This window comes from Coturnix japonica, chromosome 11 (genome assembly GCF_054131305.1).
Source record: "Coturnix japonica strain WE chromosome 11, WE-NBRP24, whole genome shotgun sequence".
NCBI classification, from domain to species: Eukaryota; Metazoa; Chordata; class Aves; order Galliformes; family Phasianidae; genus Coturnix; species Coturnix japonica.
This window is the reverse complement of record NC_140673.1, coordinates 8741946-8762109: the sequence shown is the minus strand read 5'-3', so window position 1 is coordinate 8762109 and position 20164 is coordinate 8741946. Positions and strand designations below refer to the sequence as shown.

General features: G+C 43.8%; 1 protein-coding gene across 1 annotated transcript; it reads left to right on the top strand.

Annotated features, from left to right (window-relative positions):
- The first annotated feature begins 1699 nt into the window (after positions 1 to 1699).
- On the top strand, positions 1700 to 20100 carry WDR47 (WD repeat domain 47). The gene is made up of 15 exons (XM_015869513.3): positions 1700 to 1875; positions 5720 to 5886; positions 7116 to 7199; positions 7748 to 7832; positions 8554 to 9356; positions 9989 to 10112; positions 12450 to 12628; positions 12734 to 12982; positions 13602 to 13677; positions 14525 to 14682; positions 15685 to 15854; positions 16763 to 16933; positions 17359 to 17490; positions 17616 to 17834; positions 18742 to 20100. The coding sequence occupies exons 2-15, from the start codon at positions 5729 to 5731 to the stop codon at positions 18882 to 18884; spliced, it is 2751 nt and encodes a 916-aa protein (XP_015724999.2). The 5' UTR covers positions 1700 to 1875; positions 5720 to 5728; the 3' UTR covers positions 18885 to 20100.
- The last annotated feature ends 64 nt before the right edge of the window (positions 20101 to 20164 follow it).

Genomic DNA, 20164 nt, shown 5'->3' with positions numbered 1-20164 from the left:
AATAGGGTGTTACTACATACTCTCACAATGTATTTGAGAATTATTACCCTCTCAAGCAGGCACATCAAGTAATTCAAGTGGTTCACCCCTCCCCGAGGGCAGATCCTTGGTATCTCTTTTAAGGCTGTAGGAATTTACTGCTTCCCTGGGAAGGGCCCCTTATTCTCAGTAGGAAACAGAGTAGTTGTAAATTCAGCATTTATTTGTCCTTTGGAGTCTCTAACTGGAGAGAAGCCTCACTGTTCTTGTGTCCCACAACTCTTGCCCTCCAGAGGTGGAGTCTCACTGATGTGATCCCCAGACCTCCCTGAAAACAGTTACTGTGCAAGAGGTTGGTAAACCGCAGAAAAGCCATTGTGAAACAGATTAAATTTTAAAGCTTGCTCGGCTATCACTTTGTTAGGTTAAGTTTTAAATGGATTTATATACAAATATACGTTCTGCAAATGTTTTCAAGTCTTTTGCCTCTGGATGTAATCGAGCAACAAGCGACAGCTCTCACAGCAGGAGGAGAGGGTCATTGTTGTAGCTGTAGAACCCAGCCAGCTTCCCGGGATGTGCTGTTTGGACTTTGCTGCTGCAGAGGGAGCCGGCAGCTCCCAGTCCTGGCTCGTCTGCTGTGGAGTCGCTGCTGCTCAGCCAGGTGGCACCTTGCCCGAGTTGCTTCTCCCGGGGCTGACTGCAGGACATCTCTGCGCATTGCTTTCAGAAAGAAGAAACAGAACAATATTATGAGGATGTTTCCCAGCTGCCCGTGGGCTGATTCCTAACAAAACAGTTTGCAAACGGAATCAATGCAATGTCCCAGTTGTTCACAGACAACCTGTCACGCTTCACACCCGTGTAATTAAACCTGAATCGGGTCTGTGCTGCTTCCTCTATTAGGAGACTGTTGTCCTCCATTTCGAGAGGGCTGGCCCATGTGCTCCTGTATACGAAGCAGTTTTGTCCACAGGAGCATTTTAGCATGGTTTGATGCATCTCACCGCAGTATCTGAGCACAGAGAAAGCATATCTGGTGTTTACATGGTAATTCTTAGCTGCTGTCTTCTGAGAACTACAAAGATGCGTTAAATGGAACTGATGTAACGTCACATCATGTGAAAACGCATCTTTGTGTCTCACACGCAGCATTCACACATCTGACGTTTCGTGAGGAACACACGCTCTTCCAGCACTGCGGCCCTGCAGGAGGTGGCAGCGCGTTGTGGAGCAGTGCCGGCAGCGCGGAGCCCGATTCCCGCCGCTCGGCGCCGTCTCTGTGGACGCGGCTGAGCGCTGATGGCCGGGCCGCGCCCCGCTCGTGCCATCGCAGCGAGCACCGGGCAATTCCCGCAGCCCGCGCAGAGGCGCCGCGAGCCGCACTCAGGCCTCGGGCCGGGCCGCTCCCAGGGACGCGCCCGGAGCCGCCGCGCTGGGCGGGGTTCGCCGACGAGCCCGCACTCGCCGTCCCGGCAGCCGCCGGCAGCCCCGGCTCCGCCGCCCGACCCCGCCCCGCCCGCGGTTCCCCGGGCACGCGGCCCGGCCCCGCCGCCACCCGCCGCGTCCCGGGGGCGGGATGGAGCTCGCCCCGCCGCTAACAAAGCGCGGCCCCGCCCCGCCGCCACCAGCCGCTCCCCGCCCCCGCGGCGACGCCCAGCCGGGCCGGCCCTTGTCGCTCCCACTCGGGCGGCGGACGGGCACTCCGCCCCGGCGCGGGGAGGGTCCTGGGCGGCGAACGGGGGGGCGGACGCGGCGCCGAGCGACAGCGAGACCCGGGCACAACCGAGAGCCCGGCACAGCGAGAGCGGCCCCGGGCCCGCCCCGCAGCGAGGCCCGCCGCCATATTCTCCTCACGCCCCGCAGCCGGAGCGCGGACGGGCCGCCGGGCCCCAGGTGAGCGCGGGAGGGAACGAGGGCGGGGGCCGCGCGGCGGAGGAGCCCGGCCGGGCCGGGTTTTCCCTCGGGGCTGCGCTACGGGCCGGCTGCTGCACGGCGGTCCCGGTGCTGCACGGCGGTCCCCGGGCGCGGCTGGGTTCGGGCCGGCCGCCCCCGCGGCCCGTTCGCACCGTACGGCCATGGCCGTGTCCGTGCCGCCTCCCTCACGCCGGGAGCATCGTGTGGCCGTGGAGCATCGTGTGGCCGTGGCGCCGCCCGGTCGCTGCCGTCCCTTTGTTGCGGCGCTGCGGGGCGGGCGGCCCCTGTCAGCCCGGCTGAGGGGCCCGGCCCGGTGTGGGCCGCGGGGAGCCCCGGGGCCGCTGTGCGGTGCTGCCCTGCGCCGCCTTTTGGGCTGCGTCCTCCCGATTCACGCGCCGTGTGTCGGGTCGCCGTGCCCGAGCCCCGCCGGCTGAGGGGCGCCCGCCTGGCGGCGCGTGTGGGGGCGAATAAAGGCGGTCTCGGTACAGGTGCGCTGTAGCCACGACGCGGTCGCTTCCCCCGTAACCCGTTGGTGTCCCCCGTTGTGTTTTGGTGTGGGAGCGCTGCGTGGCTGCGCGCCGCTCCCGAGCCGACACAGCGTCCGTGTGCTGCTGGCCTGTTTGCCAGGGGTGAAGACAACGGGATAACGCTTGTTTGGGAGTCTCACAACTCGTTTGTATTTGTACAGACCTTGCTGTAAGTGCCACATGAATGCAGATGCAACGGGGTTTCTTCTAAGAAGGGTAACTTGGAGACTATGCCCAAATCATCCTCTGGTTTATGAGTATTCTCCTGAAGTAGCACACATATGTGCCTGCTTATGTTCCTTACAAAACAACGTGCTTATAATGCCATGGGGCGGCTCATGCCTTTGGCTTGTTCTTAGGACATGAGTAAAAGCAGAACAAGTGTGAAAGATCTCCGTAGGAAACACGGGAGAAGATAGGTAATGTTCTAAAGAGCTTGTGAGATGGCATCTTGTGCGCTGGAAGCAGAGAATTGGTGCGTCAGCTGAGTGGCAGGGAAGTTGGTTGGATTCCTTGGTTTTTCTTGCTTTGTATTTCTTTAGGGGATGCTTATGGGGACTCGGAAGGGGGACAAATGTTGGAATGGGCTGCTGTGAAAAGATTTGGTAAGGAAAAAAGGTACGTTGTCAGTGAAGGACGCCTGAGGTTTTAAGCTTTAATCCTCCTTTGTCATCATTTACACCTCAGGTTAATGCTGTGCTTTGGTTCTTGAGTATTAATGCTGGAGCTGATCAGATTGTGGTGCTGTATGTTCTGGCACAAAGCAATGTGGTACAATGGACTGGAGATGCAGCTTGAGCTCTGATCTTGAGTTTCCCTTGTGTTTGTTTTTTATTTGTTTTCATTATTATTAGACGCGCATTGATTGTTAGGAAACCTGACTTCACAGCGTCATGTGTAACCCTATATATAGCTGTGATGCCGTGATGGTGTTACAGCGCTGCTGATTGTTTTGACAGTGCAGTGCAGGGGAGTCTGGGCTCATCAGTCTGAAACTTTCTATGAAGTGAGGAACCTCCTTCAATAGGTTTACCTTGCTTTTCTATCTGCTTGTCCATTATTCATTCCACGTCAAATGGGGGGGTGCTGGTCATCCTTGATCCGGTTTATGTGGAGGATGTGAGCAAAGAGCTGAAGTTTCAGCATCTGGCAAAAGTTCTGCATTCAGAACGAGCTGGTCCTGTTAAAGCCATACAGAAAAGAGGAGCTGCCTCTTGCAGATGCTGCCGGAGCCCACCACCAGGTGAGGGCTGTCCCTGTGGCAGCAGCGGGAGCAATGGAGGTGCTGAAGAACCGTGTTGATGTGGCACTGTGGGATGTGGTTAAGCAGATTGTGTTGGTGGTGCCTTCATGGTTTGACTCGATGTTCTTAGAGGTATTTTTCACCTTAATATTGTATGAATTGACTCTCAGGCAGAGCACTGAAATAATTGAAGGTCATCTTGAAGGTCTGCGGGATGACTTCCTATTTAGAGCAGACTCCAATGGATCCAGCAATAAAGAAAGTTGGGGTGTGGATGTTCCATGCTTCGAGTGGAGCATTGGACTGAATTGTGCTGCTGGTTTCCTGCTGGTGAGGCTCAGTACAGGTTTGCCTCAGCTTCACTTTGTTGTTTGCCAAGGAAGCAATGCGAGCAATGCAGTAAAGCAAAGTAAAAGTGAAATGCGGATGCCTTAGGAGAGGCTGGGAATGAAGATGTAACCAGGAGGTCAGCATTTACGTTTGTGTTCGTTTCTTTTCCAGTCTATAAGGATGGAATCACATTTTTCTCTGGGACCAAAAATCCCGACCCTGTTGCCAAAAGGGAAAATAAAAATGGTGCTAGAATGTGAGGAAGGAGCGTTTTGCCACAAGTGCTGGCTCTGGGTTTGCGTGTTGTCTGTCCATGTGTAGGAAGGTGTTCTCCAAACCAGATGGTATTTTTTCCCCTTGACTTCACAGCCAGCAGTGGGTGCGCAGTGTCTGGGTGTGTCTGCCCAGAGCTCACCCGAATTGCTGCTGGCTGGGGTGACTGCAATGGGAGTTCAACCCGGCCGCTGTAAGAAGGGAGGCCATTGCTTCTGGCACAGCCAGATCTCTGGTGTTCCAGAATAAACTGTGCTGCTATCATCAGATCTGTTCCCAGTCAGACATTCTGGCAAAAACCTCATTGGAAAAAAAGCTGTTGTGAGATTGTAATGAAAATGAATAAGAAAACTCTTCCTTTATGCCTTTGTGTGTGTGTGTTCCTTCAAGTTCAGCATCATTGGTTTATGATGAGCAGTTTCACTGGAGTATATGCATCATCTTATTATGGTATTATTAGAGTTCTTAGGGTACCTGTGACTTCTTACTGTGGACACTTTGTGTTTTAACATCTGTTCATTTTTCTGATGGCTTCCATTGCACTTGGCTCACTTCTGGGGCTGTGGCTTCCTGCTGGGGGCTCGTCACTGATACCGGCTTCTTGTTTTTGTATGCTCTCGTAATCCATTTATCCATTTAAGTCATTTTACAGCTTTGCTCCTGCCAGAAGGTGTGGTTGTGCTGGTTCCACGTGTCAGCAGAAGTGCTCCTGCACCTCCCAGGCAAGCAGGCAAGCGCTGAGTTGGTGCCTGGCCCTTCTGTAGTGCCAGGAGGTGTCGGGGAGCTCCACACACCATGAGCTGCTCTCAGGCACAAGGCTGTGGCAGAGCTGCCCCAGTGTGGGAAGGGAATGGTGCTGAGGGGCTGGGAGCAGGCAGCTGCAGGCAGGTGGATGAATGGGAGGTTCCGGCAGCCAGCGACTGAATTGGGCTGTTCTGGTTTTGTGGAGTTAGATTGTTCGGGAAGCGCGCAGACAGAAATAGGCCTCCTTATGGAGGAGTGAAAGAGAGCTTTGGTTTAATCTCTATTCAAAAGAAGGGACTGAGGTTTGGACTTGCTGTGCTTTTTAGTGTGCTTCACTTTTTGTAAATCTGGTTTTAAGTTTGTATGTAAGATGTCTAGATAGTATAATAATAGCTGCTGAATTATGCTCTTTGAACTGTCTGAAAGGCAAATAGCGAGGTGCAGTTTCATATACAGTGCTTCTGCTGCAGTAGGGTTGGTTTCTCGGCAGACTGGTTTCTCTGGACCCTATATATTCATAGGGAATAAATGTAAAGGTGCGGTGTTAGTCTTACCTGAGGCTTCAATAAACAAAGCTTGGAAGTTGGTTTTCATTTCTGTAAAGCTGCAGTATTCTGTGCTGTAAAGCTATGGCAGAAATCTTAGCAGTCAACATTTGTTAAGCGAGCATAAAGATATCGATCATGGCTAAAATTTTCTCTTTCAGGCTGCCATCATGACGGCTGAAGAAACAGTGAATGTTAAAGAAGCTGAAATAATAAAACTGATACTAGATTTTCTGAACTCGAGGAAGCTTCATATCAGTATGCTGGCGCTTGAGAAAGAAAGTGGGGTCATTAATGGCCTGTTTTCAGATGACATGCTCTTCTTAAGGTAGGCCTTTCTCCAGCGCTTCAGTCCCACGTGTCTGAATGCATCTGTCATTCTATGATTTCATGGGCAGCTCCGTGACACTAAACAGCTGTTCTTGTGTTGTTGTTTTGAATCCTCATCCCAGTTGTGTGATCCAGCCTTGTTCTGTGGTTCAGCTCTGAAGTTAACAAATTCCTTCTGTGAGCTACTTAATGTCAATGACTAAGCATCCAGATAGGCTTCAGAGTTAGGTTGTTTGTTTTCTTGTTTATTCATGTGCTCGTTCATTTTGACTTATTTTTCTGGCATGCTAATGAAGTTGAAGTTGGAAGGAGTCTTAACACACGTCAGTGTCAGCAAGGGCTAAGCTGGGCAAAGCACCTGAGCAGGAGATGGGAGAGCGAGATCTTCTAGCAGCAGTGATCTGCTGTTATCTGCTTATTATGTCATGTGGAAACGAGGATGTCCTTGATTGGCTTCTAGTACAGATAAAATATTCTTACAGTCTGCTGGTACTAAGATCTGGGATGAGTTGCCTGCAGTCATCAACACATGGAAGTTTGTGTCATTTACCATTTGTTATACTGTCCTCTGAATTATTTGAAGTAGTTACTGTAGATGCACTGTAGTTCTTCAGCATTGCAGTCTCCTATGACATGTAATATCATGTCAGAGGTATTTAATACCTTTGTGCAAGCGCATTAGGAGTTGAAATAATCCAGCTGTGCAACACAGCGCACTATTCACTGGCATAGTTACTTCCAAACTGTTGCTTTTATATTCTTAATACTGGTGCTCTGCATTTCTTTGTTTAAAATTAGCTCCTGCAGTATTTATACAATTAAAACGACCTCATTTTTAAGTCCACTTCAATTCTGCTTCCTTGAAAAAATGAAATAAGATTTTAAAATTAAATAAAAATTTCTTGCTTGAAGAATACTCAGTGAGAATTATAAGTAAAGCGGAAAACACAGGACTGCTTCATCCTCGCTGATATGTCTTCAAAAGCATCAGTGTTTGTACCTGCATGAAGTGATTTCTTTACAAAATAGTGAGCTTTGTATTGTACTGTATCAATCATGTTAATGTGTGCAAAGCATTCATTTGTCCAGACAGGTTGATAATCTGTTTCATGTTTAAATATCCAGCTGTCATTTAAGTGTTTAGCTTCTTAAGCTGGTTGCTTAGAAAGAATGAAGATGTGTTTGTCTGGTGAAATTAAAGCAGTGTTGTTATTTTTCTCTTATTAGGCAATTGATCCTTGATGGTCAGTGGGATGAGGTTCTTCAGTTTATTCAGCCTCTCGAATGTATGGAAAAATTCGACAAGAAAAGGTAGAATGGAATACATCTCTGTGTCCGTGTGTGAGTTATATTGCTCTTGGCAGTGGCTGTGAAAAATACAGGAAATTAAACTTTCTTTATGGTAACAGTAGGTTTAAGATTTTAATGTTTTGTGTGTGTGTACAATTCCTAATTGCAGGTGGGTGTGTTACTTACACTTGAAGTTAAAAATCCGTGTGCACACAAGATGTAGTGTGCTTTCATTTGCTTTACATCCTAGGAAGGTGATGCTGCATGTTGAACTGTTCTTTTACATTTGGATGTATTTCTCTTTAAGAAGCAAGTGTACTTGCTGTATTTTTTGTCCCCTTTCAACCCCTAAAATATTTTAATGTGTTATTTTTGAAAGCAGTAATTGAAGAAAAATGTGCCTTGCTAAAGTTTTGTGGTTACCACCTTGTTAAACTTTGATCAGAGTTTCTTAATGCAGTCGTTTCTATCCCTAACTCAAAGAAGTAGCTGTGAAACACATTGCTTGTCTCTAAAAGAATATTGAACCGCTGGATCAAGATGGGTAATGTTTCACTCCTTGCCTGCAGATTTCGTTACATAATTATGAAGCAGAAGTTCTTGGAAGCCTTATGTGTAAACAATGCAATGTCAGCAGAAGACGAGCCTCAGCACGTAAGATCTGTCTTTGTTTGGGGAATTTTTTATTGGCAAAAACTTAATCACATGGTCTAATTAAAGGAAAAACAAATGCTCCCAGGCTGAATACCCAAATTCTGTTACCAAATGGTTTCATAAATAATGGACAAACTAATTGGTCTCCTTTGGAAGCGAATATGATCCTCGGGTCTCAGATAGAAATTGATATGCAAGGGTTGCATGAAACATGGCAGTGCAGATAAGTGACCATATGTCATCTTTGTGGTCCTGATCCTGAAAATCTCTCCTGGAAACTAGAGAAATATGCCACTCTTTGTAATGTATGCTGATAGCTTTCCATAGACTTTGGGGGGGGGGGAATAAAATACATATATAGAGAGTTGGCCCTGAGAATGGAAGTAACCTTCTGTACTACCATAGAATTGAAGCTGTTAAGCTGCAGATATGAAGTTTTAAGCCTGCAAAGTCTGTGGTGATGTGAAAGTTCCACAGAGCAATAGAAAATAAGGGGCAGAAGGTGGAGATTTCGGGAAGTCTGAACATCCAGGAATTGGACTCTGTAAATGCATTTGCATCTGCAGTTTTAAACTCAATATTTTATGCTATTTTGCTGAAATAGAAACGTAATATTAATAAAGAAATGGTGGAAAAATCCTGCTGCAGCACGTTGATTTTCTGCTTACTATAGAAACATATGTACTATGAGCTACTCTTGTTGGTTTGAATGTTTCTGTAGCTGGAATTCACAATGCGAGAGGCTGTGCAGTGCCTACATGCGTTGGAAGAATATTGCCCCTCAAAGGAAGACTACAGCAAACTCTGCTTGCTGCTCACGTTGCCTCGCTTGACCAACCATGCAGAATTCAAAGACTGGAATCCCAGCACAGCCCGGGTGCACTGCTTTGAAGAAGCTTGTGTCATGGTGGCAGAGTTTATTCCTGCTGATAGGAAACTGAGCGAGGCTGGTTTCAAAGCAAGTAACAATCGTTTATTTCAGCTTGTGATGAAGGGATTGCTTTATGAATGTTGTGTGGAGTTCTGTCAGAGTAAAGCAACGGGAGAAGAAATTACGGAAAGTGAAGTGTTGCTGGGCATCGATCTCTTATGTGGTAATGGGTGTGATGATTTGGACCTTAGCTTGTTATCGTGGCTACAGAACCTGCCAGCTACTGTCTTCTCTTGTGCTTTTGAACAAAAGATGCTTAATATTCATGTTGATAAACTCCTCAAGCCCACGAAAGCTGCATATGCTGATCTTTTGACGCCTCTTATCAGCAAACTTTCTCCATACCCGTCTTCCCCGATGAGAAGACCTCAGTCAGCTGATGCTTACATGACCCGCTCCTTAAACCCTGCCTTAGATGGGCTGTCCTGCGGGTTAACGAATCATGAGAAGCGCATCACAGACCTCGGGACCAAAACATCTCCCATGTCGCACTCCTTTGCTAATTTCCACTACCCAGGCGTACAGAATCTCAGCCGAAGTCTTATGCTGGAGAATACTGAATGTCACAGTATTTTTGAGGAGTCACCTGAGCGGTGAGTGCAACTGCAGGTTTTTTACTTAAGCTAAAATCTCATGCATCGTATTTCTGGACTTAATTGTTATGTTGAAGCTTAGCTTAGTTGTTTAATGGCTGGTTAAGTAAAACTCTTATAGACAAGGGTTTTTATTCCTCGTGCATTTATGATTAAAATCAGATTTTTGTAGTTGGTTGTGAGCCTTTTGGCTTGAAGCTGGATTTTCTTCAAGTTTAGATGTACAGAAAGTCGAAGTTCTAGCATGAATACAAAATAGTGTTCTAATTATGTAATAGAGGTTGTGCTCAATATCTTGAATTTTTTCCTCGCTGATATATATAAAATATATGCTGTGAGATGGCTGTAACTCCATCTTTGTTGTTCTGTTCCTTTCTCAGTGTCTGTAAACTTTGGTCATGATACAGCAAATAACTGAAAAAAATACTTACTAAAAATATATCTTAATGTTTATTTTGAAAAGAATTGTTTGGTTTAATGTTTGGTTTTATCATCCTCTTCATAGCTGGATGTTATAGATAGCTTAATTCCTATAGCTTTTACTCTAGCATGCCACTTCTCAGTTCTTACCGGGGAACTTTCTACTCATACCTTTCCTCAATTCCATTTCTTTTTCATGTTGCTGCGAGAAGTGACACTCCTGTGGAGCCACAGCATCCCATTGGCAGCGAGGCATTGTCCCAGAGCATAGCTGCAGAAAACGAGCAAGTCAGTGGAGCGCAGAGTCAGGGATCTGCCAAACAAGAGAAAAATGAGGTACTGGCTGTTTATTGATAAATAATGAAGCCTTTGGGGCTGTGTTCTGATACATTTGTAATTTGCTTTTTGTGTTGAGAACTTGATGCATGAAAGTAAGTTGATTTCAGTCTTGGTAGCTTTTTTTTATGAGATGTTGACAAATGAAACTACAGTATTGCATCTTGTGTAAGACGCTTCTTTTTTCATTATAAAACATTGTGCTGTCACTTGAGCCTGTATTGCACCAAGTAACTATGTATTCTCACATTAGTGTTGCTAAACTATTGCATTTAACTTAAATTTTGCAGAGCTCTAAGTCAGCAACGTTAGATTGAACAATGCTTACAAATCCTTCTAGTATTGTAGCCAGGAATCTAGAAGGTAGCTTGCAGTTTTGGTGTTAGTGTCAAGCTTTAGGGGCCATCACATGTAATTTGCCTAGAGCACCGGGTAATGAATATCAAATAAATCCCTGCTAAGCGTATCTTTGCTATCTGGAATCCAATAACATAAACTTCAAAACAAACAAACAAAACCTTGAAAGCTTTGTGCCCTGACTTTTCCTTGTCCTTTAGTGACAATATGGGTAAGGTGAAATAGCGGTTCAGTAGGAAGGGATGAAGCAGTTACTCATTCATTCTGCTTACCACAGTTCTAAATATCTGCCTGTTAGTCTTACCTGAATGTTTGTACTAAGTGTTTGAATGAAGAAATAACATCAAGTATGTTGTTTGGTTGGTTTGTGGACTGCAATTTAATTTCCTTAAGTAAACTTTTGTCATCTCTATGGGACTGCAAACCAGTCCAATCTTAACAGGGCTAGTTGAATGTAGACTCTGGGTGATTGAGTGGGGCAATGGGGCTATGAGGGGATTAACAAAATCCTCTGAGGACTTGGCTCCCCTCAAGGACTTTGCTGAGTAACCACTTTGCTGCAGTGCAGTTATTTATGTGGGCTGGGAATAAAGAGAGGGAGAGAGGAAAGAGCTTAGCTAGGCATATGGCAGAGCAGTCCTCAAAAGTCAGAAAACCAGAGCAGAGTTTATGGGAGAGAATGAAGGCAGGAGGTGTTACTCTGTAGGTGAAGATGTTGGCTGGGCTGTTATACTCAAGCAGGAAACAAAGTAATATCCAGCCGGGTTTCTTTATATTGGGTTTTGCATGTGTTATTGGTATGTGCTTGTCTGTGTGGAGAAGGAATTCTTTCACGTCTCTTTAATTCTTATTATCATAGTATCATAGTATCATAGTCTCGTGCGGGTTGGATTGTGTTGTTCCTGGAAGAACTGATTTTTAAAAGCCAGGTTTTATACTATGGAGCATTCATAGAACATGTTCAGATGTTGGATTCTACAACATTGTCACTCAGACTAAAGGATCCAGGAATTTGATCCAATTGCAGCAACTGGGTATTAGTTATGAATAAAAGAATGGACCAGAGCGTGTGTGTTGTTTATATGATGCTAGCTCAGCAATCGGGAAATGAGGCACATATCTGAAATAGTTTGAATGCTTCTGAAGCTTTCAAAGATAATTTCCAAGTTTTCATCTCTGAAAACCCAACAAGCATGAGAAACATTTTTGCCTTCTACTTTTTTTTTCCTCTCAGTTGGTAAAAATGTTGTTTTATTTTTCAGAAAATGCACATCACTGTTGTTAATAGTTGGGCCGTAGACTGATGGACTTTTGGCTTTGTGTGTTTCACTGTTCTTGTTTTTAACTTGTTCTCAGCTGGTTGTGATGGTGACATTTGGAACAAGCAACAGAGGGAGGGAGTGCAGAAGGCAGGAAGTCCTTGGGATCTAGGGGCAGGCAGTGAGTGCAGAAGACAGGGGGTAGTGGGGGAAGCTAAAGAGAGAGAGTACATAAATGTGAAGAGACAATGTAAAAGGAAGCTCAAGGATTTGTTTTGCCCAGAGGTGCTACATCTTATTTTTGATGTTGATCACTGGGAGGTATAAATCTGTGCTGCAGACTGATGGCGGAGAGGTATCAGCACAGCAGAAAATACTGAAATGATATGGAAAACACGAGTTGGGATTTGGAATGTAGCTTGTTTAGTTATTTTTCTTATATTTTCCCCTTTTGATCACCTGTTTGTTTTGATGGTTATTAGTACTTGGGAAATTTTATGGGTAAGAGCAGTCTTCTCCTGAATTAAGCACAAAGGCAGTACTCCAACACTATCAACAAAGTATGGCAGCGATTTCCTTCTTTAGTATAGAAATTGTATTTGGTTTTAGGGAAAATGGAATTACTGCTAGCCTTTGGATGCCTGTAATGAAGTCATGAATCAAACAGTGAGTATTGAGGTTGAATACTGCAAGTAACTATTTAATTCTCATTTCTTCTAAGCTTCGTGATTCAACAGAGCAATTTCAAGAATATTACAGACAAAGGCTACGTTACCAGCAGCACTTAGAACAGAAGGAGCAACAACGGCAGTTATATCAGCAGATGTTGCTGGAAGGAGGTGTAAATCAAGAAGATGGAGCTGACCAGCAACAGAATCTTACAGAGCAGTTTCTTAACAGGTTGGGGATATCTGTTACTCTTCTCCTTTTCTTCCTAGCCACTCATGTAACTCTGCAAATTTGCATGTCAACCTAGTTTTGTTTTCTGTTTTTCTTTTTAATTAGATCTATCCAGAAGCTAGGAGAATTAAATATAGGCATGGATAGCCTTGGAAATGATGTACAAACACTTAGCCAGCAATGCAATGGGAGCAAAGGGAATGCATCTACCAGTCTAGCAAGTAGCGTTGCATCAGATGTTCCGCAGAGGATGCCAACTGATGGCCAAAGTGTGAACACGAGCACTCCTCGAAAGCGTGGGTCAGCTAATCAGATACCCTTTCCTGAAGAGTCACCTGTGCAGGGGAATCAAATGTAAGTTAATTGATATCTGCCTAGGACTGGGAATACCCTTCTCTTAGCACAGTGGGAATATCAGTTTGTGTTTGCTTCTCAATACCGAACAAATCTGTTGTTTGAATTGGGAGTTTATGGTTTGTGACTTATTGTCTAGATATTTTTATAAGAATTTTAAAATAAATTTTTGACATATGAGAAATAGTGATTATTTGTGATGGCTTCTATTTTATGTTTAATTTTTATTCCAGGCTTCTTATTCCATATTATTCGTGTCTGTCCTGTTTATTTTTTATTTCTACTAAGCTTCTGAAATAAAAAATAAATGGGGTGAGAGATGGTTTTCTTGTGTAAAAATAATGCTCACCTAAAAGCAGAAAGTATTTTGCCACATGTGTGTTCTGTGTATTACAACATGAAAGCGAATATTTTATTTCTTTAATTTTTGACTTGTTTGGTGCCTTGAGTTTGCTGCCAAAAACAAATGACAACCTCTTGTAAAAATAATAGTTCAGTGATAAGGAGTTAAACATGTAATGTAGCATAAGACTGCAGCTTTAGTCCAGAAATGCTTACAAACAAATCTCCCCCCTCCTTTTTCTGTTGTGCATTTCAACTCTCTATCAAATCAAAACAGTGTATCAGAACATGCTGTCAATCAGCCACAGTTGGAAGACTCCCCAGGGAATCTAAATAGGACAAGAGGTGATGAGGTGAGTTTTCTTACTGTCTCTTATAGTGTCTGATATTGCAAGATTCAGTGCTTTATCCCGAGTATGTGACATTCTCTCATTGCTAATAGATGGTTAGACTGAATGTTATACTTACTGTCACAGAACTGTTGAGGTTGGAAGGGACTTCTGAAGAATGAGTCCACGTTCGGCTTCTTGAGGAAAGTTGAGTGGCAGTAGGTTGCTCAGGGCAAGATCCAGTGGGATTTTGTGTGTTGAAAAGGACTAAGACTGTAGCCTCTGTAGGCAGCCTGTTTCTATGCTTGACTGCTCTGGGTGTTCTGCTTAAAGCAACAGAAATAGTTAAATGTAACTTGCTGTATTTCTGTTTGTGCCCATTGCCTCTTGTCCTTTGCTGGGTAGCACTGATCTGTCTTCATTCCTGCTGTCGTGTTTTTATACTCATTGATGAAATCCGCTGACCCCCGCCTCCTTTTGGCCCTTCTCTCCTGGAACAGTCCCAACCCCCTCAGTTTCTCTTTGCACAAGGAAAGCTCCTCTCCCTTGGTCATCTTAGTGGAGCCAAGCACTGGTCACAGTACTCTAGATGTCAAATGTTAAAATATGGCATGAGTAGTGCTGAGCAGCAGCTCAATTGGTGGCTTTGGTCCCCTTACAAGTTTCACTTGGATTAGATGCGTATTTGTAGAAATAAATTGTAGTGCCTGGCTTCTGAGTTGGGCTGTTAAGAAAGATAGTTGTTGGTGTCCTGCTGCTTTTTAATATATTTTTCAGAGTAACTTATAACCATTATTTCAACAATCGAGTCCACTTTCAAACATCCGGTTTTGCTTTAAGAACCTAATTTGACTGTCATCATTCTACATAGGATGACAAATCAAAAAAGCAGTTCATTTGCATTAATACTCTAGAAGACACACAAGCTGTCAGAGCTGTTGCCTTTCATCCCAGCGGAAGTTTGTATGCAGTTGGCTCCAACTCTAAAACCTTGAGAGTGTGTGCCTACCCAGAGGTGATTGACCCAAGGTAAGAAAGACTGGAACTTTATTTTTCTAGTATTTGCCTAGAAATAAACACTGCCATCTTAATCATCTCCTTGTCCCTGCTCTAATAACGTTATGTTCTTGGAGCTGAGGGGAAGCACAGGCATCTGCAACCTGACAGGTTCTAAAGGAGCTACAAGTATGCGTGGCTTAGGATTCACATTCAGGCTTTTAAAGTGTTCAATAGGTAATCTGAATGTTCCCACCCATCCTCTCCCCTTAAACATAGTACAGTTAATCAGTAAGTAGCCTTTGTAGTTAATCGGTCAAAAAAACTGAAATACTTACTGATAATATATCAGCTAAATCCACAGTTATTTTTCGTAGTCAGTGCAGACTGACTTGCTGGGCTTGAAGCCCAAATATTCTCTCCTTGGTTGTCAAACAGCGCTGACATATCTGGTAGGACAGGCAATTCGTTATCAACTAATTAGTCTCCCCTCACACAACTTGCTGTTGGGAAAGATTAGTTTGAGTCTACAGCCTTGGTCTCTTGTGAGAACTGCCTGCATCTGTTCAGACAGGAGACATAATGTGTATGGGTATCAATGGAATGCAGAGACTTGATTCATTTTGAACATGTATTTGTTCCTCTTAACTGGTCCTTTGCTTTGCTCAGCCTGCCAAAAACTTTCCATCATGGGATTTTCAAGTCAGCAGAGAAATTATTTTAAACACATTCTTTATCTTTGTAACAGTCCGACGCCAGTTGAAATAGAGGGAATGTACTTAAATTGGACCGTTCTTACTTCTGCTGTGTGTAAAGCTGTTGTAGTTTCTTCACTTTGAATGCATGGTGTATATGTGAATGCTAGAAAGGCTGGGGCTTTTTTTCTTACTACTATTCATTTAATGGGCAAAGGTGTTTCTTTAAGCAACTTTCTCAAGCAGGGTTAACACATAGAAATCAATTCAATTTATTTACAGACAAACCTAATTTTCCTTACAAATAAAAAGAAAACACTTCTGTTTTGCTGTTTTTCAGTGCTTATAATACTCCTAAGCAACCTGTAGTTCGCTTCAAAAGGAATAAGCATCATAAAGGATCAATCTACTGTGTGGCCTGGAGCCCCTGCGGGCAGTTGCTGGCTACTGGTTCTAATGATAAATATGTGAAAGTTCTGCCTTTTAATGCTGAAACATGCAATGCAACAGGTAGTGTGTGTGTCTGTGTGTGTGTATCAAGCAGTAATTTTTGATTGTTCATCCACTGCTTAAGACCATTTAAATTACTTTGATTACGTACTTAAGTTTTGCTGTAACTTTTCTAATAAGTGAATGGTAGTTCCTTTTCCTTTTCATTTTCACTGTGTTCTTTGTTAAGAAAATAGACGCTGAGGGTGTTGTTTAGGGAGTTCCTTTGAGGTTTATTGTACTTCGGATGCTTGGAGTTTTTTTGCTTGCTTGCATTTTGTCCTTGATCTGGAGATTCCGTGGCATTGTGCTGCCATCTGAAAGTTGTTTTCAAGTATTGGTCAATAGCTGAATGTTCTCACCAGCTCTAGTCTGTTACAATTGCCAGTAATAGTTTATTTCCAATTTGAGTCACCCATTTCCTTGCCTAGTTCTGTCATCTCTTTCACTGTAGAAATCTGGTATTTCTATCATGCAAATAGCATTTTCTTTGCCTTGCTCTTACAACCAGTGTTACGAATATGGCTGTTCTATTTTGAACTAAGGCTGACTTGTCCTATGTGGGTTTTTATTATCCTTTCTACCTGGCAGAGGAGACCTTCTTGTGTTTGTGTTACTTTACCACAGTGGACAAAAAGAGCTGATGCACTACGTGAACCTTGCCTGGAGCTGCCTGTGGAGATGATCTCCACACGTTTTTTAGCAATGCTTTAGGAATGGTAGAAATCACAAGCAACACCCAGTGAAAATAGCATTATTGAGGGTTTTGCTTGAGCTCCAATGGAGCATTCTATCAGAAGTACCGTTTCTAATAGAGCATATACTGCCGCTGCCTGAAGTAGCTTGTGTTGTCATTGTAACTGCTTTCAAGACTGCAGCACTGACAGAGCTCATTTTGTTGCTTTTTATTATTGCTTTTGCTATTTTAGGGCCAGATTTGGAATTCAGTATGCATGATGGGACAATCAGAGATCTTGCTTTTATGGAAGGACCAGAAAGTGGTGGTGCTATCTTAATAAGCGCTGGAGCAGGGGACTGCAATATATATACAACAGACTGTCAGAGAGGGCAAGGTCTGCATGCTTTAAGTGGTCATACAGGTAAGTTGTTACTTCTGTCTTGCGCTTCAAAAGTCTGTATTAGATTAATGTAACAGTTGCTTTGAAATGTCATCTGTGTGTTAAGCACGAATTCAGTTATCCCTAACCTGCTCCAGTGATAATGGGGAAGTTGGTTTTGTGTTCAGGATCTTTTTGCTTGGCATTTTTTTTGTTGGTTTCTTTGTAGGTTTTGTTTTGTTGGGTTTTGGTTCTTTTTTCCCTTTCAGTATGCCGGCTGCCAGCATAGAGGTAAAAGTTCATACTTCCTTTCACAGAAGATGCAGTGCTGAGTATTCCTTTACGCTATTATTTCAGAACCTGCAGATTTTCTACAGGATCATTTAATCTCTGAATGCAAAAAAAATATCATCAGAAATGTAACATTTTATTATTTGACTAATTATGTTGAATCTCCTTTTCTGCAGGTCATATCTTAGCACTTTATACATGGAGCGGTTGGATGATTGCTTCTGGATCCCAAGACAAGACTGTAAGATTCTGGGATCTGAGAGTGCCAAGTTGCGTTCGTGTTGTGGGAACAACGTTTCATGGAACAGGTAAGATTTGCTTCCATGCCTTTGCTCGTTCTTGTATAGAAACAGAGACCTGGCTGGCTACAAAGTGATAACATTTCCATTTCCTCATTTGCATGAACACAATGGTTTGTATTTTTTTCCCATAGGAAGTGCTGTAGCCTCAGTAGCTGTTGATCCTAGTGGTCGTCTGCTGGCTACAGGACAAGAGGACTCCAGTTGCATGTTGTATGATATTCGAGGAGGGCGGATGGTCCAGAGCTATCATCCTCATGCAAGTGACGTTCGTTCTGTGCGCTTCTCTCCAGGGGCTCACTACTTGCTCACAGGATCTTATGACATGAAAATAAAAGTGACAGACTTGCAAGGTAACGTACTGCAGGAGATTCTGGGTTAGTCTCCAGTTTGTTTTTCCTACAGAGATTGAATCAAAGGTAACATTTGGGTTTGAAAGAGTAGAATTTCGTGTGTTTGAAATGTCATCATGTTGGTGAGGGGTGGGGAGCTGATAATGGTAATAACTATGGAGTGCTGTTGCCTGAAGAATTGGCATTTACTTTTGCACACAGAATCACAGAATGACCCGTGTTGGAAGGGACCTCAAGGATCATGTAGTTCCAACCCCCCTGCCTGGCAGGGCCACCAAACATACACATTTCTAGATCAGGTTGCCCAGGGCCCTGTCCAACCTGGTCTTGAACACCTCCAAGGACGGGGCATCCACAACCTCCCTGGGCAGCCTGTTCCGGGGCCTAACCACTCTCCTAGTAAAGAACTTCCCCCTAACGTCCAACCTAAATCTTCCCTCTTTCAACTTAAAACCATTTCCCCTAGTCCTGCTATTGTCAGCCCTTTGGAAGGGTTTACTCCCCTCCTTGGGAGTAAGTTCCCTTCAGGTATTGAAAGGCTGCAATGAGGTCACCCCGCAACCTTCTCTTCTCCAAACCCAACTCCCTCAGCCTGTCCTCATAGGGGAGGTGCTCCAGCCCCCTGATCGTCATGCATCATGTACAGCATTTAAAAAACTGACCCTTATTTAAAAAAAAAAGCGTAAGTATCATCATAATTACTGTGAAGAGTTTAGATGTATTTTACACCCTTTCTTTTCCCGGCGCCTTTCCCTAGACTGTTCAGTTGCATGTGTGGTGTGTGTGTCTGTTTTGAGAGGTCCAGTATACTTTCTAAGGTGAAACGCACCTGTAAGTTGTATTAAATCATAAAGAGCTAGAAGGTAAATTGATGGTATAACTGATGGTGTCTGTTCCTCTACTGTAGGAGACCTCACAAAGCAGCTTCCTCTTATGGTGGTAGGAGAGCACAAGGACAAAGTTATTCAGTGCAGATGGCATACGCAAGATCTTTCCTTCTTGTCATCGTCAGCAGACAGAACTGTAACCCTTTGGACCTACAACGGCTAGAGTGCAGCTAAAGGCAACCTATGCAGCTAAAGCACAGAGACCTGAGACTACGGAACTGTAAAAACCAAGTAATAATAAATAGGCATTCAGAGAGCAGCAGTTGAGTAGGAGAGTGTCTTGAAGAGGGATGCTTGTCACAGATTTTTCTGGTTTCTAGGAGGTCTTGGTGTTTTCAGTATATTCTTTTGCAGTGCTTTCAGTCTTCCATGTGAACTCATGCTGCTGTGACCTATTGTAGTCTTGTTGCCAAAGTTTGAGAAGAACTCTTTCGTTGTCGATGTGCACTCTGAGTAACATGAATGATGTGTTTACAGTTTGGTATTAATTGCATTCCTTGGTTTTTGCCTCAATGAACATTTTATAGAGGAACTTAAGTTGAACAACACTTGCAGTATCGAAGTAGCTCCACATACACGTAAGATATTCCACTGTTTTTTCAGATATATTATATTCATCACTTCTTATTGAGAGGTCAGACTTTTTAACATCAGCGGTTTCAACTTTTTTAGCAATGAACTCTGAACTTTAAAGGCGACCGGGCGGTAACCACGTCTTGATGATGGTCTTTTCTTTCTCTTCATCTAAAGGGGGAAATGTTGCTCTTGTTACTACATGACATTGTTTTCAACAAGCTGATGTGCTGGGGGAGGGGGGAGGAGGGGGAAGGTAACTTAATGATTTTTTTTTTCTGTAGAATCATAAAATATTTTGCTTTTTGAATGCAACAGAATACCTCTGTGTATAATGTACTGTAGAAGAGAGTGGATTGGCAGCAGTTGTCACAGTGAACTTAACGGCTATCAAAGTATAAGGGATACCATTAACACTATAATAGAAACCAGCATGGCTTAAAATGCTATGTCTGCATGATAATTTAACCAGTAAGTAATTTAAATTCCCAGTTCAGAAGCTTATCTGAATTTTATTTCTTGCACTGTTTATGTATGGGAAATTAGTTTTATTTCTACAGAACTTTAGATTTGAATGTTTATGTATTGTTCTATTTTTTCATATTGTACAGTTCCTTTTACTTTTTAAATCCGATCCTTAAAACATTAGGTTATTTATTTGAACTGCAGTTCAGTTTGGGATTCTCTTGATTACTAAATTATACGTGCACTGTAGCAAAGCATTTTTAACTATCGTATACAAGTGGAAAGGTAAACATAGAAGTGTATCTGTGCTATAATCTCAATAAAGACCTCCAACACCTGCAGCAGCCTGAGCTTCTTGTTCTGTAACACCCCAGTGCTACTCCAGCTCCAGCTGGTTCATGCTTA